The sequence below is a fragment of the Halichoeres trimaculatus genome, unplaced genomic scaffold (assembly GCF_033239565.1).
Source record: "Halichoeres trimaculatus isolate MK-OKI-2021-1 unplaced genomic scaffold, fHalTri1.1 fHalTri1_scaffold_13, whole genome shotgun sequence".
NCBI classification, from domain to species: domain Eukaryota; kingdom Metazoa; phylum Chordata; class Actinopteri; order Labriformes; family Labridae; genus Halichoeres; species Halichoeres trimaculatus.
Genome location: NW_027437191.1, coordinates 22,512,140 through 22,538,227, shown reverse-complemented (window position 1 = coordinate 22,538,227; position 26,088 = coordinate 22,512,140). Strand labels below are relative to the sequence as shown.

Here is a 26,088-nt window from a genome sequence, read left to right as displayed (position 1 = left end):
CAAATCATTTACTAGGGCATACTGTTTCAGTTTCAATTCTAAAGCTGTATTGTAACATACACAAACTCTTGAACACGCCAACATTTTTCAGGCCAACAGTCAAAATTTTGTCTCAAGTTAACAATTATGAAGCAGGAAATGTTGAGGTAAATTCACAAGGAGGTTAATCAAGGTTATTTATACTTGAACTGGTAGGATTTGGTTAGCAGTGAACAGGTCAGGTGTATCTGACAACAACCAACAATCAGCATGAGGCATGCTTCACAAGCAATTCAGGCATTATTTTTTTTCCCCTTAAAAATACAGAAATAAGACATTTTCTGGATGCGACTCATGACAAGTCTTAAAGGAAAATTCTTTTACTAAAATCAAGATCAACACTTGTATTTATTTCAGTTTTTGCAGTGTGAACAGGCATTCCAGGGATGTGCTGGCTCCTGCTCTCCCTTTATCTACATGCTTGGGTGTTTTAGGACATTTGGGGCCATGAGGACGCTTTGTAACTTATTAGTTGAGTATAAAAGTTGGAGTGGGACCATAGTGGGATAGTGGTCCTTTCACTGGAACACAACTACCTTGTATTTCCTGAAAAGCTGCTGTTTGTGTTTGTGTTGTGTAATAGTAAAAAAAGGAAAAGGCCCAGATCTGACCTGGATACACAGGACCCCCACTCAGTAACAGCAATGAATTCCCACGACTACTTACTGCAGCAATAATCATTTGTTTAAAGGCTTATAATGACCTAGAGACATAATAGTGTTGGAATTATTATCCCTGTCAGAACACACCAAACAAACTAAACAACACATGTACAAACATCATGTGACTCACATTGTTGGCATACCATTTCAAACCATCAACCAAGTGTTTTTCCAGTCAAAACATGGATCTTTTTTCCTCATGTTTCTTCTTTAAAAAGCATCAGAAAATCAGAAAACAGTTCAATGAATCAGTTCATGCTGCTGTCACGTTTTACTACCAGGGTGCGAACGCTTTGAAATGAGCAGCTCCTGAGTGAGGGGGTGGTTAAAGGATTCACTGAGCTGTCAGTTGTTCACTCAGGCACTAAATAGTTGCTGAAAGACGTCTCACTCTGAGGCTCTAAACCTGGCGGCTGTGACCCCTGAGGGGGAGTCACACGGAGGTCACAGGGACAGAAAAAGCTGCTTCAGTATCGCAGATAAAGAACAAAACAAATGAAATTAAAGATACTTAAAAGTGTCAATTTTCTTTTAAAATTTCTTCCTAAAAACTCAAATTTCCAATTATTTAAACAAGCCTTTGTAACTTGCACAAAAGGACAAACAGCAGGTCAAAGCAGTGACATGAGCGTGCTGTGCACTTCAGCCTGACAACCTCTACAGCAGCCTGAGTTCACCTCGCACCAAGAGATCTGGAAGTAAGATAGATGAGCTGTGTTGCGCATCACTAAAACCATTACAGCACCTGATGTAAACAATCCCAGGATGTGAGCATGAGCAGATAGAGCATTGCCAAGGTGTGCAGTGCCCGTACCTGCAGGTTGTGTGCAAAGAAACCCTCACTGAGAGGCTATTATTCGTCTTTGCGTGTCATTGCCAGGTCCTGATCCACACCCGTTCTCCGTAACTGCTGGCATTTGAGACACTCATCTAATTGTGTGTTGCTTGATTCTTGGCAGTGCAGGTCTGAACCCATCCTCCCTTTTGTCAACCCCCACGTGTCTCTGTTTCAAAACTGCTTTCTCTCTGTTTTTTCAACACGCTGGGAAAGAGCTTGAGGAACAGAGCAACATTTACGTCGCTCCAAAACGAGCTCGTAACACGGAGTAAAGAGTTGTTCCTAAACAAAGCCCTTCTACTGTGCTGCTCCTGAACGTGACAGGCCTGTTATACAAAGTCCATCAGAATCAGCTTTGTGAAAACATCCCTGATGAGCTCAGATTTGCTTTCACTGATGACGCAGGACAAGGAGGGCTATTGTGGCGCCGCTTGTTGTGTTGAGTGAGCTGAGAGGCAATCAGGGTGATTTTTGTGTGGCTCTTGGACAGATTAGCGGGCAGGGCGTATGGAACAAAGCTCCAAGGATGTTTATGTACGCTTTAGAGGTATGTCAGGAATGTGGACATGGCAGGTGACCTCTCTATATCTCCAAATAAGGCCAGCTGACAGTCGTTTAGTGCTGGTTTTAACTTGGGTCACCACAGTCTGTGTTTGTTTACAGGGGAATGTGTGAGGAGCCACAAAGGACAACTACTGTTTGCAATAGTCTGAAATTATGCCCCCCGTAGAGACAGAAAAATTGGTTCTTAGAAGGCTGAAGATATGTGTGAGACGGACACTACAACTGGTTACTGGTCCCAGAACTTTAATATCAACAAGATTCTGCTGGAAAAAAGAATGTGTTGAACACTGCCACCATTCCCTCTGGTGTGCTATGTATTTAGCATAGCATTAGTTTAAGCCATGAAGTTCTGCCTACAGAGCATCAGCTAACAGTTCATCTCGCCTGAATTCCCCTGCCAACCACTTGCATCCTTGCATCCTGCCTCCCCACCAGCTCCTCCTTTTATCCTGTATCTGATTCTACCAGTGTCATATGCATCTTTACTGATGCTCCCACTGTTCTATAACCACTGGGGTCTTTGCTACTGCTCCTCCTGCCTTTGCTTTTCATGTATGCACATAGAAGATGTGCCTCAGGTTTTGGCAGTCCATATTGGCAGAAAAATATAGAAAGGTGTTCTCTCTCCACTTATGGTTTTGCCATTCAATATAGGCACAGACAAGAGTGAGGAGACGTGCTCTCCCTGCCTCAGATTTTTCCACTTCAAATAGTCACAATAAAAAGAACAGAGGTGTGCTCTCCCTGCTTTCTGTTTTGGCATTCCACATAGACACATAAAAAAGAGAGAAGATGTGCTCTACCAATCTCAGGTTTTAGTACTTCATTTAGGCACATAAAAGAGAGGGAAGATGTGCTCTCCCAGCCTCAGGCTTTGTCATTGCATACAGACGGATAAAAGGGATGGGGGTGATATGCTCTGCCCACCCCCATCTCAGGGTTCTGGCATTCAGCTCAGACACAGCATTGCATACTGGAATATAAAAGAGAGGAGGAGAGTTGTGCCCTACCTGCCAGTTCTTTTAAGAGTGATGCCCACTGAATTTATAAACAGAAAGTCTGGCATTGCACAAGTTGGATACCAAATTTAATCAGATGTTCAAAGTTGCGGACTGACTTTGGGGGGTTCTCATTGTGTTTTTTCCAAGTGAGAAACTTATTTTCCCAGTGTCGCACCACATGAATTCTGGAAAACGTGATTTGTCAACCTCATTACCTTACAACAGTTAGAGGTGTGAGAGGTCAAATTAAACATTCAAGAACTTACAAATTGCCTTCCTCACTTCACCAGCGTCTCCTCATTAAAACAATTTCACATGGGACATAACTTCAATTTATTGAGTATTTCTCTAGTGATTGAATGCACCAAGATCCCTGATATTTCATCAGAAATATGAAGCAAAATGACAGCAGACTTATTAAAAAGCTTTTAATGCCTCTGGTGCAGCGAATATCATGCCTGTTGTGAGCAGTAAACAGCTGGTTTACAGCTGCCGTGATGACCTTTCTAATGTTTAGCACAGACTTCTGATTCAGTTCAACCAAAATTTGGGGAAAACTTTTTTACGCAGACGCCATTAGAATTAAATAGAATCGGCAGTTACGCTCTCAGCAGCAATTATATCAGATGATTCAGAGCACCCAAACGTCTTTTTCCCCAGCCCGCCGAGCTCTGGAATGCAAATTACATTGTCCATGGAAGCCCATGAAAAGAAGCTGGCACACCGTGACCTCCTAATAGGCTGAAGATGGAACAGGCTCAAATTTACATTCCTAGACACTATTAGATATTTAAAAATCACAGAACGGCTGCGCCTGTGGCTACCCATGTACTTTTCCCATTCCCGGGACCTGGCTAATGGTCCTGGCTCAGGCGCAGTAATGTCATGGGTGAACACTCCAATGAGTAGTTTATGAGGAGTTAGTGGGGCTCAATGAAAGAGAGGCTCAGGTGGTCATCTGAGGGACCCTGATGCCAGAAAACAGATTTCTGTGATCCAATCTTCCCATTCCACATGAACCTGAAAGTTCAAAGGTCATCTATTGTTCAGTGTTATTAACTAGAACACGACACACAGGAGAACAAGATTTCTGAATTCTGTTTGTGCTGACAGGTGAATGAGCTTCATTCCGCCATTGAAGCTCTGTGTTTGTGCGCTTTGTGATGCATAATTGCCATGAAGAAGCTGGGGGGTGGGTGCTGTGTGTCTGTCTGGGTGTTGTGCATTGAGCAAACAGGAGTAATCTCTGGTGGGAGTGTGTGACCTGAGTCCCACTCAGCTTAACAGCAAACACACACCTCACCATTTGTGCAACAGGATGATGTAAAGAAAGGAAATCATTCTGTGATGGCTCAGAACGTCTGATACTATGCACTGACCCTTACTGACTGAGAATGGACAATAATGGTATTAATTCAATAATAAAATAAAATGCACAAAATATGGGAGTGTTTTCATGCTGTTTCTGAATTTCCTGCCGTGCCCTGATGCTGAATATCCTCTCTGATGAAGATGGAGCAGAGGATAGCGAATGCTGAGCTCATGTCTCTTTGAATTTACTGTAAATATGAGCCGCTCACTTGGAAAATTTCCCCTGTCATCTCTCTGGTAGTAATTGCAAGCAGGGCGTGGGAATAACTTTGGCAGGCTGCGATCCCTTCCAGCTGTAGAAGTGTGACAACACAAGCAGCAAATGCATGAGAAAATAAAAGCCTCCAGCTAAAAGAAACAGAGGTCATGCAGTTCTTGCTCCAGTTTTGATGTGGAATCAGGAATGATAAGAATATGACCATAAACGAATGACCTGATGAAGGAAAGTGACTGCCAGCCTACTCTTGATGTCATAAATCAATCATAAATCCATATATCAATCATTCCCTGTCACGAAGTGTGTTTCACAGAGAGTCTGACACACTTTGAGTGAGTATTACGTTCATCTGAAAGCTGGAAGTCTGACTCTGACAGCTGAAGACAATAAAGCTCAAACATTTCATCACCTCTAACCGCAACTCCTGAAAAATCAGCGTGCTAACTCTACGTTATGAGAACACGTAAGCTGATAATGCAGAGCCCTGGAGCAGGCCCGGGTCAGGACCTGTCCTAGAGCTGCAGCTGATCACCATGGGGGTGTTGTGGAAAGTTTTGTTCCCCATCATAAAATGTTTCTCAATGATTTCTTCTTCATGGATTCATAATAACTGCACCAATGGTTTCCTTCTCTCTTTTTCTGTCTTTCTGTCATTTTTGCCCTTCACCCCGTTTCCCTTTTCTGTCTTTATCTCTCCACGTCATTTCTCTCGGTTTTTGTTTCTCTGTTTTCTTCATATTCAACTTTTTCAACCTAATCCCATCATTCTTTCTTTATAATATTCTCTCCTCGTCTCATATCTTTACCTTGTCTCCTCTTCCTCCCTTCTCTTGTCTCCTCTCCTCATTCTCTTGTCTTCTCAACTCTTTCTCTTGTGTCCTCATCTCCTTACATTGTTTCCTCTCCTCCTCTGTCTTCACTACCCTGTCTTCTCCTCTCTGTCAGACCTTGTCTCCTCTCCACACCTTGTCTCTTTTCCTCCTCCGCACCTCATCTCCTCTCCTTCTTACCTTGTCTTCTCTCCTCACCCTAACTCTTTTATTCCTGCCCTTGTGCCCTTAACTCCTCTCCTACTAACCTTGTCTCTTCCTCCCCTTCCCTTGCCTCCCCATTTCCTCTTCATATCTTGTCCCCTCTCCTCTCCATCTTCCCTTGTCTCCTCTCCATCCTCCTTTGTCTCCTCTCCTACTCACCTTGTACCCGCTCTTTTTTCTCTTGTGCCCACTCCTACTTTCCCTGTGTCATTTTATCCTTACCTTGCTACCTTGCCTCTCTTCTACACCCCCCTTGTCTCCTCTTCCTTTCCTAATCTCCATACCTGCTTACATTGTCTCCCCATTTCCTTACCTTGCCCTCCCCCAACATTACTTTTCTTTTTTACCCTTTCTAAACTTGTTTCCTCACTTTCTTACCTTGCCTCCTCTCAACCATACCTTGTCTCCTCTTCTTCTTCCCTTTCCTCTTCTTCTTCTTATCTTCTAACCTTTCCTTCTCTCACCACCCTGCATTGTCTGTTACTTCTCTCTCCTCCTTTTCTCTTTTTTCCCTTTCCTCCTCTCTCCTCTCCTCTCCTCTGGCGCTGTAGCAACATCAGCAAACAGCATCCACAAACTGCTGCCCTTTGCTGAGTGTGTGTGGCAGCCTGGTTGTGTATTCAGACAAATTCTCTCTTGATCCCATTGTTTATATTTCCTCCTGCCAAAAACAGCACGTCTTTTCCTGCTCGTGCTTTCTTCTCCAGTGGCTGAGCTTAGAAAATAAGAAGTACAAACTAACACCAGTGTTAAATGAGCTCAAACAGGCTCCCAAATTATGCGTCACTTAAATACGGGTCGGCCTCTTCCCTCGCTCAAAGTGAAGGTCTTCCCAAACGGACTAATCCCTGTTGTTGTATTTCTTTGAGTCTGTTGTTCTGGCTCCTGAGGCACTTACAGTCTCTCCTGTCTCCAGAAACGAGCTACCTGCAGCCCTGAGTCCTGATCTGAGATACAGACTCAGAGGCACCAGAGGAGTCAGCCGTGCTCTGACCTCCAGAGCCCTGAGGGTAGAGCCTCCATCCCCAGACGTCTCAGCTCCACAACAAGGAAACCTGTACACATGTCTGCAGAACGCATGGCTCTGCTCTGTGTGTGACATATATAGGTATGTATGTTATGCACTGAATTTATGGAGCTGTGCGCCTGCCAAACCTGTGCAGGTATTTTTGCAAAATGTAAAATTTATGTCACAGCCACCATCAGGAATGGACATCATGACCCACAAACAAGAAGCATGCCTATGTCAGAGCTCCAACAGGAGGAGAGAGCACATGCAGCTCCATCTAGTGAAGATGCTAAAACCTCATTTGTCAATTAGATACAAAACAAGAGCAAACTACATGGAGCTGCAAACGCTTTCTTTGTGTTCAGGGATGAATATCACTTTTGCTTTTGCTTTCAGGACTGATGCTCAGTTCTCAGGTCTGCAGCACCCTCACACATTCATATGTCTCGTTCCTATATTCCCCGACCCATAAACCACCCCCTGCTTTGGCTTTACATTGACTTTCTGGGTCTTTTTTGCTATATCAGCACTTCCTCTACACATCACTTAACTTCTGTGCATCTCATTTGACTGCTGCATGGTTTCTGTGTATTAGACCACAAGGTGTAGATAAAGTGTCAGAAAGAAAAAGAGATCTGCAGTCTTCCTGTGGATTGCACCTGGAATTCAGGGATGACTAGTGGCGCTTTTGGGAACCAAAATGTGTGCTGAAATGTTCTCTTGGGGGCCAGAATGTGCACTATAGTGCCCTCTTAGCCAACAGACTGAGTATTTAAGGTTCCCTTCTGGGCCCTAAAATACCACCGCCTAAGTGCCCTCTTGGAAGCCAAAACAAGCATAAGCCCCCCCTTGAGTCAACACGCACACCAAAGTACTTACTTAGGTGCCAGACAGCGTGCTAAAGTTCCTCTTTTGGGCACCAAAACACATGCAAAAGTGCCCTCCTAGAAGCCAAAATATGTGCTACAGTGTGTTTACCCTTTTAGGTACCAGACTGCGGGCTAAAGTGCCCCTCTAGGGAGCCAAAATGTATGCTAGAGTGACCTTCTGAGGGAGCCAACATGTGTGCTAAACAGTGATGCCAGTAACGCGCTACTTAGTAAAGCGTTACTCTGATTTGACCACTTTTTTCTGACAAATCTAACGTGTTACTATTTCCAAATCAGTAGTCAGATTAAAGTTGTTTATCCAAGTCACTGTGCTTTACTGTTCTTTTCATTTTTCTTGTAACAAAAATTAGCTGCTTTTTCGTTGCTCTCAAGAAGTGACGGGAGTCGCATTTTCATCACGTTTTCAGCACGAGGACAACTCACGTAATAGCAGCCAGCGACACAAACGCAGAGAACAGCAGAGGGGGGAGGAGAGAGATGTGTGTTTTCTAGCTGGAAATACAGTCACTGCTTTGAGTTTGTGTCCATTTAAAATGACAGTATTAAGGTTCGTTGTACACCCTGTGCTGCCACTTAGCTTAAGATCCTTTACTGAAACTTTTAGGAATCTGTTCGAGAGAGATCAGTGCACTGCGGCCATAAATGCTTGAGAAGTTGTTTGACTTTTACCTGGGGGAAAGGTGAGTCCTGTCTTTCACTGTAACTCCCTCTATTCCATGAGCTGAACCCTCTGTTTAGCATTAATCCATCCGTTAAGGAGCTGAGCAACATAACGTAGGCTACCACGAGGCAAGAAGGGGCGTGTCCAAACTTTTAAGACTTTGGTGCCTGAGTAGCTATATGGAGGACCAAAACTGCCAAAATTAAAAATGAATTAAAGAGAAAATAAAAAACTAAAATTTAAAAAATACATAAGTAGAGGATGTAAAGTACTGAGGATTATGTGAACCCACATTCCAGTGACATTTATTTAAGCTTATTGTATTCCAAATACAGGACCAATTGGATAGCTTTAACAGAAACAAGGGAAAAAAACTGATAAAAACCAAACTACACCAAAACAACGTGTTTAAAAATGAATGTAAAACTGAACTGAACTGTGCTATAGTGCACCGAAAAAAGTACTTTTTAAATGTATAGTAAACATTTCACAACTACCGATGTCTGCATATTTCTTAAAAACCAAACATGTACCCTCAAAATCACAATTTTGCCTTATCATGCACCTGCAGGTGTTTTAGGCAGCTGCTGAATGTAACTAATAAAGTAACTTTTAATCCAACTCAGTTACTTTTAAAATCAAGTAATCAGTAAAGAAACTAAGTTACTTTTTAAAGGAGTAATCAGTAATCATATTACTTTTTAAAGGTAACTGAGGCAACACTGGTACTAAAGTGCCCTGGGGGACATATACACTTGAGTGCCCTGTTCAGTGGCAAAAATGTGCTGTATGTGCCTTTTTTTCTTTTCACCCCTGCCCTCAAAAAGTATGTGCATGCCACCATAGGAACAACCAGTGTGGTGATGATTTTTTTTTTTTTTAAATGCTGCATTTTTTAAGGGGTAATATTCAGAAAAAGAAACAGAAAATAAATCATATTATTGGCAAATGTAATAAACTGCATATGTAAGCTTCCAGAGACACAATATTACTAAAACATGGCTGGGATAACAAAGCATATCAGAGCCATATCACAGCCATATGCCCCCAGCCTGTAAAGTCTGCATGGTTTATATTTGACCAAGGGCTTCAGTGGAAAATCAATGTACTGAGGAGAAACAAATTAAAAAAAACAAATCTGTGTTACCATCTGGTAAACAAGCAGGAAGTTCTTCCTCCCTGTAAACTAACAGAGGTTTACACTTAGTACAAACACTCTGAGCATGTTTGGTGCAGATGATCCTGTCTAAAAACAGCTCCTGATATTTTTCTGAAAAATGTACCACAACATTGATGTTGCTCTGGACACGTGAAAGTTTGGCATCTGGATTTAAAACTTCTGACAGGCTGAATTTTTTCCACCAGCTTTAATACAACACAGAGGGAAATCACATTATCTCAATATAAAGACAAAAATAGAGATTTTAATATTTGAGGTTTTTTATATCAATATATTTTAGGTTTTAGCCGTGACTAGGACACAGATGGTGCAGGATAACAGTAAAAAACGACTGAGTCAGTGAAGATGTGCTGCAGCTCTACCTGCTACTGCCCCAGGCCACCTTCAGTGAACTCACGTCGACTCCTAGCGTTCAGAGCTGGAACTGCAGCCAATTCAGAGTAATACATCAAGTTACTACAGATTCCTCAAAGCTGAAAAGGGAACTTTTAAAACGGAAAAATATAAGAAATTAAAGCTTAAAGAACTTGTTTTTAAAGCTAAGGATGCAACACACAGTTATAAACGTTTTGAGCTTAATAGAAAAACAATCTACAGAAATCAAACACCTAAAATAAGCTGCATTACAGCCCACACAACGCAGTTTCTGGTACCACAGGGGTCTACAATAAATGCACAGAGATTTATTTTTACTCTGCATACCACAGAGACGCTCCTGGGCTAACTCAGAAATATTACAGCACCCAGCGGTGCGCTTATGGGAACTCAGAGACGGAATTACGCCTCTGTGGACTGATGGATGAAAGCTGTTTGAGGAAACACTGCTCTATTAAGAGTCTGAGCGCAACACACACACTGAGCTCTCTCTCTCTCAGCTCCCTCTCTCTCTCGCAGCTCTCTGTGATTGGATGAGGCCACTTCTTCGGAATGGCATCAAAGTATTTAAATAGCACTTTGTCCCCTTCGGCTTTAAAGGAAGTTTTTAGCGGCTGAAACCATCAAGGACAAGTTTCAGTGCAGAGGAAAAATAACACGAAATCTCACCTTCCTCCCTTCTGCACGGTGGAACTTTTCTTTACTCCATTTCAGAAAACTTTTTAAATTCTCGAGGATTATTTCTGGATTTCTACACATTTTGGATTTATTCCTTTGCTCCGCTGTTTTGGAGAAGCAGGTGAGTTGCAAAAACTTATAGGAATGCGTTTATTTCTGCCGCTGCACTGGTTTTAAGCCTTTTTATTTTAGATTTCAACCTGTTGCACACTTGTTTTATTTGACTTTTACGCAGATCAAGTTTGGAGTTTGGGATTTATGTGTCGTTTTCTGTCACAGGTAGCAGGTCTCACCATGAAGCTGACAGGGATATTTTTGCTCCTGATGCTCTGGAGCTGCGAGAGTGCAAGAGTTGCAGGTGAGTTTGGCACAGCTGTGTGATACGATATGAAGTTTTAGGCAGAGCTGTTCCACTTTCTGATATGAAATATATTTTTTGCGTGAACGTGTTTTCTGAAACGTATTTTGTGAATGAGACCCGCTCCAGTGCCACACAAAGGCTGACTCCTTGTCATTATTCCCCCAGAGTCTCGAGACGACAATAGCGTGTATGACTTGTTTGAGCTCGTCCAAGTCCCCAAGAAGAACCACGGCGTGACCCAAGTGAAAGGAGACGACCCGTACAGCCCAGCCTATAAGATCCTCAACCCGGACCTGATCCCCCCTGTCCCCGAGAGTGCCTTTAGGGACCTGATCGATTCCATCCACGCCGAGAGGGGATTCCTTCTCCTGCTCAACTTTAAGCAGTTCAAGCGTACCAGGGGAAGCCTCCTCACTGTGGAGAAGCTGGACGGCTCCGGACCCGTGTTTGAGATCGTCTCCAACGGCAAAGCAAACACCTTGGACATAGTTTTCTCCACCGAGAATAAGCAGCAGGTGGTTTCCATTGAGGATGTGGATCTGGCTACCGGGCACTGGAAGAATATCACGCTGTTCGTGCAGGAGGACCGCGCGCAGCTGTACGCGGGATGCGAGGAGGTGAACATCGCCGAGCTGGATGCGCCCATTCAGAGCATCCTGACGCCGGAGACGCCTGCCAGCGCACGCCTGAGGATTGGGAAGGGAGCAGTGAAAGACAGATTCATGGTGAGAGCGCGGAGATGCTGTTTCAAAAGTTGTCAGCAAACGTGCAAGTCTATCCAAATGCGTAAAAGCGCACGTTGCAGTGCATACAGTCGAAAGCCAGTGAATTTAGTGGTGCACTTGCTCAAACTACATATTGATCGTTGCAGGGGGTCCTCCAAAACGTGCGGTTTGTGTTTGGAACCACACTGGATGCCATCCTGCGCAACAAAGGATGCCAAAACAGTAAGTAATCAGTCTCCTTGTGTTTGACTCATCACTCATCCCTCCTTATGCTGCCAAAGTCTTATCAAAGAAATGTGTGTGCACTTAGATTGCTGGCTGATTTCTCCATAAATCCTCTCTGAGAGGCTGGTTAACACAGGAATGGAATTTTGAAATGTCTCAGGGTGCTGTGGTCTTTAAGTATTCTCACTGGGCATCAGTTGTCATTAGACTTTATAGCCTAATGTGGGATGTTTCAGATTTTAATAACAGAACACTTTCTCATTATAAATCTATCATCAAGATAAATGTGATGTTCACTTTATGTTCCTGGTCTTCTTTCAGCCATCACCACTGACACCATGATCCTGGAGAACCTGAACGGCTCCTCAGCGATCAGAACTGAGTACACCGGGCACAAGACTAAAGGTAAACACTGCTACACATATGCATGAGAGTCCAGTGACTCATCATTAAGATCAAGAATGAGGAATGATTGTATTACCCCTGACTCTTCTCTCTGTGTTGTCTCTTGTAAAGACCTTCAGATGGTCTGTGGCTTCTCCTGTGAGGACCTAATCAGCATGTTTAAGGAGCTGAAGAGCCTCGGTGTCGTGGTCAAGGACCTGGCTGTCAAGCTCCGCCAGCTGGTAAGGAGAAACTCTGCCAAACCGTCTGGTGGCAGAGTGTAACCAGCTGTCAGTCTCTCTGCTGCATGTTTACTTTGGTGTGTTGTTTTTACAGAGTGCCTGGTCACTGGGTGACCTGGCAGATCTTATTCTGGTAACTCTGCTCAGTAAAAGCACTTTTTTAGATGATCAAATTGTTAAAGAAGAGACTGCATGGAAATATGGAGCTTGCTGAAGAATTGTGCATTTTGTAGTCAATTGCACTAAGATTTTATCTGCACAGATTACCTTCATAATAAAAGCATATTGCACTTTTTTTTAGCTACTGCTGTCTAGTGAGTTGCATGTGCCTGCAAGCCTTGAGGCTGCAGATTTAGGACTGCATAGTTAAGGCCTTTGTCATTTGTGGCATTTAACCCTAACCACCACAAGGGCCCTAGAAACTAATAAGGTCCTGAAGCTGCAGCTTGCAGACACAAAAACACTTTGTTGATCTTCTTGGGGAAAATGCTTATTTGTTTACAGCCACTGACGTTTAAAGAAAAATAAAATTAAAAAAGAAGGAGGAATACAAAATTTAAGTTCTGAGTGGCATAAAAAAAATGAAAGCATAAACTATTAAGTATTAACAACCCACTAATAAATTTGTTGTATACAAATGATAACATAAGTTATGGGTGTCACACAAAGGTCATTATTGCAGTTATTTAAGTTGTGTTAAGCTAAGATATCACATTAAAAGGTGAGAGTACTGACAAAAGTATGAAGAAAAAAAAATAAAAAAATAAAAAAATCACACAACATGCATTGAAAGTGAAGTAATAACAGCAGGTATCATATTAAGAGAAGCTAAGCTAACACATCATTGGAACATGATTAAGTAGAGACAACATGATTCAACTGTTCAAATTTAACAGTAAACCACTGTCTTCTGTTTCCTCTTATCTTCCAACCAGACGGACGAGAACAAGCTGATTAACAGCCGCATCGGCATTCACAGCGGTGTCTGCATCCACAACGGCATCGTGCACAAGAACAGAGACGAGTGGACCATCGATGACTGCACCAAGTGCACTTGTCAGGTAAGAGCTCCTCCATGGGAGGGGATGCACTCCATGCCCTTGATTTATTTGAGCACACACACTCATCTGCTCACACTGAGGCACTCAGACACTGGAAGCACTCAACAGGTCTGGTCAGTAATTAGCAGTGTGAAACCCTGGCGCTCGGCCAACAGCTTCAACTGTTGTAATGAGAGGCCTGCTGTCAGGAGCCGGGCCCGAGCGTGGCCTGGAGGGACTTGACAAGACTTTAAGTGATGTATTGCTATAATTAAGAGGGACCTTGGCTTGGAGATTAATCTCCCCTGTGAAATACTTGGAAGGAAAGATCCTCAAATGTCACAGAGAGACATCATTTCCTGATTTTCTCTTGTGCTAGTTGTCCCTAATTGATTGAATCCAGGAGGAAAACCTAGCACGTGCAAGAGGAAGCTGTTGTTCTCTTTGAGTCATCCACTGGTCAGCCACACAGGTAGGGATGAAGGGAAGGATGCTGGCTAAAGATGTACCAGGCTCAGTGCCCAGCTCAGCTCAGCCACTATTCGTCTTTGGCTTCCTTCCCTTCATCGCTCGGCGGGCAGGTAGCTGTCTACAGGGAATCTCTTTTCTCAGCCAGACCTCTGCTTTTATAACTTAGTCTATTTTATTCTGAGGTAGATCTGTGCAAACTCAGAAACTGAGCACAGAATTTAATGGGTTAGTTGCACGGACATGGCGTAAGAATTGAATTAAGAGGATTAAGCTGCAACACGCACTGAGGGGCTTTCGCAACATTTGGCTCAACGCTTCTTGGAGGTGTCTGAATTTGATTTGGAGCTGAATCCAGCACCTGGACTCAATCTGCACAGAATTTTAAATTTATTCACATCATATCCATAAAAGCATGTTTGACACGTTTATGTCAATCCCACAGAACTCTGCTACAGTGTGCCGCAAGATTTCCTGCCCACTGGTGTCCTGCTCCAACGCCACAGTTCCTGATGGAGAGTGCTGCCCAACCTGTGGACTACGTAAGCATTTCTGATCTGTAAAGCAGAAAATATCTTTACACTGTAAGCTTGAACTGTAAGTTACTGTATAAATGTCTCCTTTAAGCTGGAATGCAAAGGTTTCCACTAACAACAGAGCTTTCAAACATCGTTCCGTTCAGTGAAAGAAGCGTTAAAAGTGATTTGCCTATTCAAACAAAAAGCTGTAAATATTTCCATAAGATGTAAAGGATTCAAGAAAAAACACACTATCCTTAGAGATGATTTAATTGGAATAACATCCAATAAATGAAAGGGTTCTTATGTGTTCAGTACACTGACGCTTTGTGCTCCAAAACATCTTTGAAGCTTCAATGTGGAATAGCCGTAATTTGCCAAATTGGTTAAAGTTGGATGGAAAATGGGTCGGCTGTTTAGTGAAGCCATCTTCCACATGAAAAGAAGTGACATGTTCTTCATACCTTTGCCGGCTTGGCTGTCATGCTGCTTTACAAGCTAAATAAACAGAGCAAGCCGCATTCATGCAGAGCTCGGCCACTTGTTGAAGTCATTACACACCCAGGGCAGTGTTTGCAGAATCTGTTTCCTCTTTAGGAAAACACAAGCCAGTGGGGCATCCCAATGTATCCTGAAGACAGTGGCTCTCTCTGTTTCTCTGCCCCTGAACAGAAGGCCTTAGTTCCAGCTAAATCCACACTTCTCTGCTTTAGGAGCTCTCCCTCCTCATTTAGGCTTGGGGGGTGTTTGTGAGGGGTGCTGCCTCGCTGGAATAGCTCTTTTATTGTCTCTCTCACTCATATTCTGTCCCTCTCCCTCCTGCTCAGCGAGCGACTCCGCAGAGGGCAGCTGGTCGCTTTGGTCTGAATGGACCCATTGTTCCGTGTCATGTGGGCGGGGCATCCAGCAGCGTGGGCGCTCTTGCGACCGTATCAATAACAACTGTGAGGGTACCTCTGTGCAGACCCGCGACTGCTACCTCCAGGAGTGTGACAAGCGCTGTGAGTTTACACATCACACCCTCACACAAACAGAGCAGTAGTCGTAACAGGCTCTAACCTTTTGTTTGGTGATATATGACGGCACTACAATAAATACCCTGTTAATAAATGACCTCTGACCTTTCTTTACCACCTCCAGTCAAGCAGGATGGCAACTGGAGCCACTGGTCACCCTGGTCATCATGCTCTGTCACCTGTGGTGCTGGTGTCATCACCCGTATCCGCCTTTGCAACTCCCCCACCCCTCAACTTGGAGGCAAGGACTGTGTGGGAGAGGGTCGCCAAACTGAGAAGTGTCAGAAGTCTCCATGCTCGAGTAAGTCCAAACATTTCACATTTCAGCCTGGTTTTATTCATCCTCTATTTGCAAGTGAAGAGACTGACTAGATTTCTGCTTTGGCTCTGTTAGTCAATGGTAACTGGGGACCCTGGTCACCCTGGGATAGTTGCAGTCTTACCTGTGGAGGAGGTAACCAGATGCGTAAACGCCTGTGCAACAACCCTGCACCAAAATACGGTGGCAAAGAGTGTATCGGTGATGCCAAGGAGAACCAACTGTGCAACAAGGAAGCCTGCCCAGTTGGTGAGCTCCAGTGTTTTGTATTATTTTGATGTTTAATTTGTTACATCATCTCAGCTTAACTCAGCTTATATCTTTGGAAAAAAAAGTCCGTTTTAGCTTTATCACAAAGAGTGTTTGTGCCAACGATGAAATAACTTTGACCATTTCAGATGGATGCCTTTCAAACCCTTGCTTTGCTGGAGCCAAGTGCACCAGTTTCCCTGACGGTTCTTGGAAGTGTGGAAAGTGCCCAGCTGGCTACACCGGCAATGGTATCAAGTGTAAAGATATTGATGAGGTAAAAGCCCTTTGATATTGTTCTATGATTACATTTGGTTGTTTGGAGGCCCTTTGAATCTCATCAATTCTTGTCTTCCTCCTGAACACAGTGCAAGGAGGTTCCTGATGCTTGCTTCGAGTTTAATGGTGTTCACCGCTGTGAGAACACAGATCCTGGCTACAACTGTCTGCCCTGTCCTCCTCGCTACTCAGGATCCCAGCCATTTGGAAGGGGTGTGGAGCAAGCTACTGCAAAGAAACAGGTGAGTTAGCTCATGCTTGAATAAGGATAGTTTTAGTACTGTATCTCCAGGACAGGGTCTTTAATGCATCGTGATGAAAGGCAGCCTCTGTAAGGACAGAGTGCCTTGAACTTGGACAATGCACAGCCAGTTTGATCACCGCTCATTCCAACTATGCATTCCTCCTCTCTGTCCAGGTGTGCACACCCCGTAATCCCTGCCTGGATGGAAGCCACGACTGCAACAAAAACGCCCGCTGTAACTATCTGGGGCACTTCGCAGATCCAATGTACCGCTGTGAGTGCAAGCCAGGTTACGCTGGCAATGGACATATCTGTGGAGAGGACACTGATCTGGATGGGTGGCCCAATGCTGACTTGGTTTGTGTTGAAAATGCTACCTACCACTGCAAGAAGGTAAGTATTGGCAAGGCTGAACTTTTAATTTATTGGGTTGAGTTCAGATAAATGTATAATTTGTAATATCTGACCTTTGTCTGGGTTTTCTGTTCCTCAGGACAACTGTCCCAACCTTCCCAACTCTGGGCAGGAAGATTATGATAAGGATGGCATAGGAGATGCTTGTGACAGTGATGATGACAACGATGGCATTCCTGATGACAGGGTGAGTGAAATTCTTTGGACGTAGATGTAGTTTTGGACAAGGTTGAGTGTTTGAAAGTGTGAGTATGTGTGCTCTGTGACTTATTTTTCATTCATCATTCATGCCGTCTAATAAGAGGGCAGGTGTAGGGGGGATGGGGCAGAGAGGCTCAGCAGGAAAGCAAATGTTTCTCCCTAACTTGAGCCAAAACCACAAATTCCAAGAGTGAGGTACAGCCCTGAAGGAGCTGCACTGTGTGTTTGCTAATCCCAACGTTAGATTTGGGACAGGACCTATAAATAAAGCACTCATTCATTACACATCAACCCCTCCCTGTAAAAAGATCCCTTTAGGACTGAAATGAACTGCACTGCACCCGGATGACCATCCAAAACTCATGATTGCTCTCGCTTTTTGAAATAGGACAACTGTCCATTCGTGTACAACCCCAGGCAGTATGACTATGACCGTGATGATGTGGGTGACCGCTGTGACAACTGCCCCTACAACAGTAACCCAGACCAGACGGACACTGATAACAATGGAGAGGGAGACGCCTGCGCTGTGGACATCGACGGTGATGGTAAGAACTGAAAACCTTTACAGACATACTTATAATCTGTGCTGAAGTAAGATAGTAACATATATGCTTTCTTTCATTCTTTAGGCATTTTGAATGAGAAGGACAACTGCCCGTATGTGTATAATGTCGACCAGAGAGACACAGATCTGGATGGAGTGGGAGACATGTGTGACAACTGCCCCCTGGAACATAATCCTGATCAGGTGTGTTGACTCAAATTTGTACACTCAGCCCTTTCTTCCTTCCTTCCACCTCACCCAGCAACAATAATCCAAATTCAGCTCCCTGATTTTCTCTGTAGCTCAGCAGATATCGGCCTCTCAATTGAGACAGAGCCTCTGTGATTATCCCTGTGTAGCTTTCTAAGCTTTTATCACGCCATGTAAAGGTGGACTAAATCCTATATGAGCTCAATGGTACATCAGTTCAATAAGGCATGGTGGGGGGCTTTGGGTCTTTTCAATGGCCCATTGACGTTAGCCGGCTAATGTGAAGGAAGAGGCCCAAGGGTGGATATTACTGAGGAATGGGCCAGCCCCAGGCTGTGTGCACGCCATAGCCCCGCTCAGTCCACCTGTGCCATGCTACACTGGGAGATAGGAATGTGTTGAAGAACAGGAGAAAGGAGGTGCAAGTTCAAATCTACACTGATTTGGTCTTTAAAGTACATTAGAGGAGAAATGGTGTTCCAAAGACTACACAATGGCACAAAGTACCTCTTGTTTATAGTTCTAATCTTACTGTAATTTTTTTCTAGTAAAAGAGACAAAGTTTCCTCATGTTTTGATAGCGTAAGTCACTGTTTTTTCAGTGTGTGTGGGTGTGGGTCACTAAATGCCTCCCAAATTCAAAACTATTTACAATTGCACATTTTAACCATTATTGTAAACCTGTAGTCAAAAATTGGGGTTAAGAAAAATAGAAACTATGCAAAGACCCCCAATATGAATGGCCAGGATAATGACTATAAGTAGAGACAGATCAATTTAAGAAATAGCAATATGTACATATAGGTAGTCTTATTTTCCACCACTCAGCTTATTTAAGCAACTTTTTAGTTTTGTTTGTGGTCAATAGTCTCTGATATTTTTGGAGGTGGGGGACTGAAAAATTTGGTAACCCCTGACCCAAGTTGTAAATCAAAACATCAAAATTCTGACCCCAAAATACTCTGATTGCAGGTAGATTCAGATGACGACCGTGTGGGAGACAAGTGTGACAGCAACCAGGACATCGATGAGGATGGACACCAGAACAACCTGGACAACTGCCCATACATCCCGAATGCTAACCAAGCCGACCATGACAAGGATGGGAAGGGAGATGCTTGTGACCATGATGACGACAATGACGGCATCCCAGATGACAAGGACAACTGCAGGCTGGCTTTCAACCCAGACCAACTGGACTCTGATGGTGAGCAAAATGTTAAAGACACAGTCCTGGAATGGTCCTATGGCTAAGGTACAATAAGAGGCAGCATATGACCACATGACTGTGTATAATCATTTTTTTAGGTGATGGTCGTGGAGATGCTTGCAAAGATGACTTTGATCAAGACAACGTTCCTGACATCTACGACGTGTGCCCAGAGAACTTTGACATCAGTGAGACAGACTTCCGCAAGTTTCAAATGGTTCCTCTCGACCCCAAAGGCACTTCTCAGATTGACCCCAACTGGGTTGTCAGGCACCAGGGCAAAGAGCTTGTGCAGACTGTAAACTGTGATCCTGGCATTGCTGTTGGTGAGTAGGACCTTGAGAGCACTTTTTCCCGAAGATGGTACATTTAAAAGCTTCTATCACGCTGAAACTCTGGTGTCATGTCCGTGTTTTTCCTTCAGGTTACCACGAGTTCAACTCTGTGGACTTCAGTGGAACTTTTTTCATCAACACAGAGCGGGATGATGATTATGCTGGCTTTGTTTTTGGCTACCAGTCCAGCTCCAGGTTCTATGTTGTGATGTGGAAACAGATTACACAGACATATTGGTCTAATAAACCCACGAAGGCTCAAGGTTACTCTGGCCTGTCCATCAAAGTGGTCAACTCCACCACTGGCCCAGGAGAGCACCTGAGGAATGCCCTCTGGCACACAGGGAACACTGCAGGACAGGTAAGAAGTGAGAATGTCTTTATAACAGTGGGTGGTTGAATAAAAGGGATGTGGACAAACGAATTTGCTCTTTTCTTTCGGCTTTAGGTCCGCACTCTTTGGCATGACCCAAAGAATGTTGGATGGAAAGACTTCACTGCCTACAGATGGCACTTGATCCACAGACCCAGAACAGGACTTATCAGGTGAGCAGAGGGTTTTAGGCTCTCCATATTTTCTCAACATGGGTTTATCATCCCAAGTTTTGACCTGATTTCATTCACCTTGATTTCCACAGAGTTGTGATGTATGAAGGCAAGAAGATCATGGCAGATTCTGGAAGCATCTACGACAAGACATATGCAGGTGGCAGGCTAGGTCTTTTCGTCTTCTCACAAGAGATGGTATACTTCTCAGACCTCAAGTATGAATGCAGAGGTACGTGTTTCTACAGAAGCAACTAAATTCTGTTTTTTTTTGGCTTGTTTGTCTCAAGAGAGCTTACTCACTTCTTTCCATTCTTTGTTCATTCGACAGATGTCTAAATGCCCGGCGCAAGAATCTCTGAGGGATGCACCTTTTTTGTACAAAGTATGAACTTGTGTTTTCTGATGCAAAGTCCAGGGACCGATATTTCTCCGCAACTCTTTCTTTTGCGGTACGCACACTTGGACCAGGCGGGGGTCATGTGGTCAGCCTCAAGGTAGCTTGAAGCAGGTTTGGGCCAAACACCAACCTGTTGACTACCAGATGAGGATCAGAGAACCCCTTCTCCATCCATGAGAGCAGAGAGAGCTCTGGGAAGTAGAGTACAAGCCCTTCCACTTTAGGACACAAACAACTATCTGTCCCTGCTTTTCTGAAAAACCTCATTTATGTCTGTGTGGGAATGCTCCCCATTGGTAACTATGCACTTCCAAGCCTTTACGTGTCTCTCTATCTCTGTTGTAACTCTGTAGCCTTTGTGCCTTTCTACCTTTCCTTCCAAATGGACATCCCAAAGAAGAGATAGATGAAAAATTTCAAACACTTAACCAGATCTACCAGGAAGTAGATGTCGAACAAAAAAAGCCTTTGAGGAATCAAAGGATGGTGATTGCAGATACATTTTTAGGAACTTTTGCTAATGAGGACACAGAACTCCAGAGACTATTGGGTGTTGAAAAGGTAGACAATAAGAGGAATATAGTGTTGAAGATGTTGATATAGTGAGTGTGCTGAAAGTGTAAGATTGGACATGAGTAGAGGGAATGGGGCTTTTACCCATTTGCCTAAGAATCTCTGTAGACAATAACATTGGATTTTTTTTTTTTACTTGGGCTAACTCTCTTTTGAACTTTCAAGCATCACAGGCTTTGTTTATGGTGTCTTGTCAATTCAACAACTCTCAGGTGAGATGGGAGTCACAGCCTTCCCATAACAAATCAGGCAGAAGAAAATAAAAGGATTTTGATACGATTTCATTTCAAAACATTGCACAAGCCAATATTCCCTTTGAAAAGAGCATCCAGTTTTACAATGAAGAGATTTATCTTTCAATTTGAAATGATGTAAATACATGTAATTTATTGACTCTTGCCTACAGTGTAGGCAGCTAAAGCAATTTGAATGCTTTAAAAAAGTAAAATATTAAAAAAAAAAACCTCCATCCAGTGTCATCATGGAAACTGACCCCAAATCAGGTACAGCCAGGTGTCAGGAACATGATGCTTGCTTTTCAGTGTCTTATCATCTCCTGCTGTATAAAGTGAATTAGATATTCTTCAGATAGAGCTATTTAGCATGAAGTGTGTGCCTTTTCTTCAGAGAGAGATGAAAAAAACAAAGGAAGCCTTTGATGTACAAATATTACCTCATTGCTGTTGTATAATTTGATCGAACAAAAACACAACCTAAGTACTTTTTCATATTCGTTTTTGATGATGGACATTTAAGTGCTACTGTAGCATGAGCTGTAAATAGTATGACATTTCTGATCTTAAAAACACAACAGTCTCCCAGACCTGTGGTCTTCACCGATGAGATCAACAGGACGGTGGGAGATTTCTTTTTTATGGATCATTTTGCTTTATCATGATATGTCCGATGCTGTTTTTTTAGCAGGTAAATTATTCTTCTGTTTTGTTGTAGCTGTTTGAAAGTGGTTGTTTTTGTTTTGTGTGTGTGTGTGTGTGTGTGTGTGTGTGTGTGTGTGTGTGTGTGTGTGTGTGTGTGTGTGTGTGTGTGTGTGTGTGTGTATGTGTGTGTGTGTGTAGAAAAATGCTATTTAAATAATTTATCAGGATTTGCCGCCTTGCTAAAGGGCACAGGTCTGTCTGTATAAACGGTTTGCACACTGACGTGAGGATGTTCTGTTCTTTATCGTTTTTACTTTCTTTGTTATTGTGTATCGATGTTACCAATATTTTTGTACAATTAGTTTTGCTTTTCTGTAAACATTTTTCTTAGATGTACAAAGAAAAAAATGCTGTTTTTATTCATAGCAACTATTTTGTTACATACTTCAAGACAATAAATAGCTGTTACAGTTCTCGATGATGTCTTCTTCGTTTGTCACATTTTAGCTGCAGATTTGGGTTCACTCTGACAAAGCCTTGATATTTTGAAATGACTGAATTCAAACATGTTTGAGACCAAAGTTTGGATAACTGAAACTCGTCTGAAACTTGACTGACACTTGATTTGAGATAGGGCTTGTCCAACTGTGGCCTCAATCCAACACAGAGTTGAGATGTAAAAAAAAAAAAATGTTAACATTACCTGATTTTGATTGTTCGCAAATCACTAAAGGTTATCGTAAAAAAAAAAGTAATAGCACATAGACAGTGTGTCCAATAGTAACAATTTAAAGAATGTTACTTTTATTAAGAATTATATCCTGATTCTAAGTTTGATGCCAGCAACATGTTTTAAAAAATAGCTGGGACAACACTTTGTAAACAATCAAGAACTAAGGGCAATAGTTTCTGGAGTTTTGAAACTGTTCTTGCCTAACATAGAATTTCAGCACAACATCTCAACATCTTGAACTTTCCTCTTTGTTTCTGAATCAGTATGACATTTTTATCGGGTGTCAAGTTAAAACTTTAATCAGGCCAGTTAAGCATCTGGACTCTTCTACTTCAGAGCCATATTGTTGAAAAACATGCACACAGCAGTTAGGCATCGACAGGATGGCTAATTCCTTGAGGCACAATGTTCAGTCTTAATGTGCAAGCTGCCCACGCCATGGGTGTTATGAATCCCCATAAAACTGGTTTTTGAACTGTGTGCTCATCATAAACCAGATGGTGTCTTTTTTTTATAAAGTGAAGGACATTGTGTCCATGGTTTCCAGAAAGAATGTCAGATTTTGATTTGTCAGTCCAAAGGACAGTATTTTCATTTTCCCTCACTCCATCTTGAAAAAAATTCAGAGGATGGCTAAAGGAGCTTGTGTTTCCTGATCATGTTTCTGAATGGTTCTTCTTTGAATGGTTCAGTTGTAGATGCGATGACGAGGAGTTACAGAAAATGGTGTTTCGAAGAGATTCACCACTACAGAGTCATATCTGTTTTTGAAGCATTGCCGCCTGAAGGCCTTTGGATCACTGCCATCTACTTCTGATTTTTTGGCTTTGCTCAGATATTTCCTTGGACTTAATGATCTCTGGGGTAGAATACTACCTCTCTTAAAATTGATTGCTCAATTCCCAAAGAGTCAAAAACAGAGATGCACTTAAAGGCTCTTTTCTCTGCTGCAAAGCACATATCATCTCTGTGATGAAGGCCACATGAGGAATGTGACACAGACGTCTGCTCTTCAGCTTGATCTGCCTGGCCTCTCTGATCTTTGCTGACCTCTGCAGAAGGTTAAACAGCTCGGAGAGTAAATATTAGACCTGCACAAGCCTTGACATTGGCAGGCCCGGGAGCAGATGTTGACAAAAGGCGAAAGGAGAGGATGCACATAAACACAAAGTGTAACCTAAACTGTTGCTCAAAACTAATTTCACTGCTCAAACATTTAAGTACAGTCCAAGTTTGCTTCTGGAAGTTGTTTAACAAACAGATCTAGTTTTCATTTTCCTGTGTCCTATAAGGCTAACATGTAACATTTCCACCACCATGTAACAGTAATTTTAGAAGACTGTTATACTATGGTCTGAATGGTGAAAACATTTGGGGGAAAGAGTCAGATCCAAGCTACATTTTCAAGTGGTTAAAAAATGAACCAACTACTCGTTGATGAGACAGATTCATGTAGGGTCAGAACATGGACCATTGAGCTAGCAGTCTACATACAGCAGATCCACCATCTTCAATGAGTGTGGCTTAAACAGTGGCACCTTTTCACACAAACTCTCTGTTGATGGTAAAATTTGGTGCCATCAGGCTTAATTTCTTTTTATGGTCCAAAACAACATAACAATATAAAACGATTTAACACCTGTGTTAAGATGCGCTATGGTGCATGATCTTGAGTTTCTAGCAGATGTGTCCAACTAAACTTTGCATAAAAGAGTTGTAAGGATTTGGGGCAAAGAGGTGGGGGTATTGGGGGTATTGTGCTCATTTCTGTATCCATGTCATAGCTTGGACTTAACTTTAAGTTTTTTACAGTAGATAAATTTGTCATTTCCCAGGCTGGTGTCTTTGACTACCCTCAATTCAGCCTCTGCCAAAAAGTCTTTATTTTAGCTGCTGTCTCTTTAAGAAATCCTGCAAGTATTCCAGAACCCAGTACTCAATAAGCCGCCTTCATTGTTTCCATGCAGTGAAGTCCAATTTCTCTTTTGGACCACCAGGCCCAAGAATGATTGATACTATATTATAATAAACACTGTCAGGAGGTTTGCGCCAGATCAGTTTAAAAGAAAATGTGTACCCTGTTTTACATTTTCTATGGAAAAGAGAGCTACACTTGAAAGTAGGAGGAAATTTCTTCAAAACAAAATATTTAATTTAAAAAATCACGTGTGAAAATTAGCAAAGAGATTAGAGGTATAAGGTTATTCACAAGCAGGGCAGAAATCAAACACTGCACAGGTTTTGTTTGTTACAGGTGCAGTCCTGATGTCTAAGAACAGAAATGGGCCACCATTCAGCCAATGCATTTAAAAAAAAAACAACAACAAAGACAGAATGATGAGAACAATTTGATGTGCTGCTGTTATGAAGAAGGCAAAGAGTTAAAAAGAAATTCTTAATTTGTTGGATGCTGCCAGTTGCTGTGATTGTTGTTATCATTGGCAGTGACATTCGGCCCTCAGAGTGCCTGGATATTTTAGGTGCTTGTGCATTGAGTACAGTTTGACTTACTGATGTTTAGATGCAATCAAATAAGAGAGAAAGACACAGACATGTAAGCCTTTTTTTTAATCCAGGAGGTCAAATATAAACTCATGCGTATTAATTATGACAGCAGGATATGAGTCATAAACAATCATTACCCTGTGGGAACACCGAAGGCCAGACTTGTTGATGCCGGCTGCGGCTCTCACACGTCTGTGCCAGCTGTCTGCAAACACCCACATGTTGACTCTCAGACCCTTTCAGTCCATGTGTCAGGATGTGAGTGCTACATCCTTGAAGAGTCCTCTGAGGCTGAAAGAAAAACTGATGATTCAGAGGGAATTCTAGCTTCATCTTTTCAGATGGTGAGCATGTCTTGGATCTTTGTTTCCCACTTTTAGATTTGCCCAGAAAGACAAAACAAAACTTCAGACTGTCAGCTTTCTGGTTACGAGTCTTGACCATGATTACTTGCTACACACACACACACACACACACACACACACACACACACACACACACACACACACACACACACACACACACACACACACACACACACACACACACACACACACACACACACACTCCTCAAATAATGAAAGAGTAAAGCTAAAAGACCCACCCAATTACCTCCTGCACCTCTAATGGCTCCACAAAAAGCACCTTTTGCAGTAAAAGGATCTAAACATTAGCCTTGAAGTGTTGTGACTGATGCAAAGTGCTGATGAATGGAACAAAGGCCATCCACCCTGGAGTTACAGCAGCTTTATTTAGCTCCAGTAATCCACCCAGGGAAGTGGAGAGACCGTGCCTCATGTGAACAAACCCCCAACCACAGACCTCAAACTTCAACCCCACAAGACTGCATTTGATCTGGCCTCCCTCCCTCTATGGTCGGTCATTCAACACCTCTGTGCTCCATGCTGCTGCGTATTGAAGTGTTGAAGTGTTATGTTAAGATGGAG

At 42.8% G+C, this 26,088-nt stretch overlaps 1 protein-coding gene and 1 long non-coding RNA gene across 2 annotated transcripts in view; one reads left to right on the top strand and one right to left on the bottom strand.

The window, feature by feature from the left end:
- The window catches only part of LOC141801783 (uncharacterized), a 92,557-nt gene extending 84,137 nt beyond the window's left edge, over positions 1-8,420 (bottom strand). The window contains exon 1 of the long non-coding RNA XR_012599436.1: positions 8,295-8,420. This is a non-coding gene — a long non-coding RNA (uncharacterized LOC141801783). The remainder of the gene's footprint in view (positions 1-8,294) is intronic.
- On the top strand, positions 8,255-22,340 carry thbs1b (thrombospondin 1b). The gene is made up of 24 exons (XM_074685045.1): positions 8,255-8,305; positions 10,556-10,640; positions 10,799-10,877; positions 11,046-11,605; positions 11,752-11,827; positions 12,152-12,235; positions 12,347-12,456; positions 13,392-13,517; positions 14,410-14,506; positions 15,310-15,483; positions 15,623-15,799; positions 15,893-16,066; positions 16,216-16,343; positions 16,435-16,587; positions 16,764-16,982; positions 17,083-17,190; positions 17,593-17,752; positions 17,837-17,955; positions 18,934-19,168; positions 19,270-19,497; positions 19,596-19,867; positions 19,955-20,052; positions 20,145-20,284; positions 20,384-22,340. The coding sequence occupies exons 1-24, from the start codon at positions 8,268-8,270 to the stop codon at positions 20,389-20,391; spliced, it is 3,648 nt and encodes a 1,215-aa protein (XP_074541146.1). The 5' UTR covers positions 8,255-8,267; the 3' UTR covers positions 20,392-22,340.
- Positions 22,341-26,088: the final 3,748 nt, after the last annotated feature.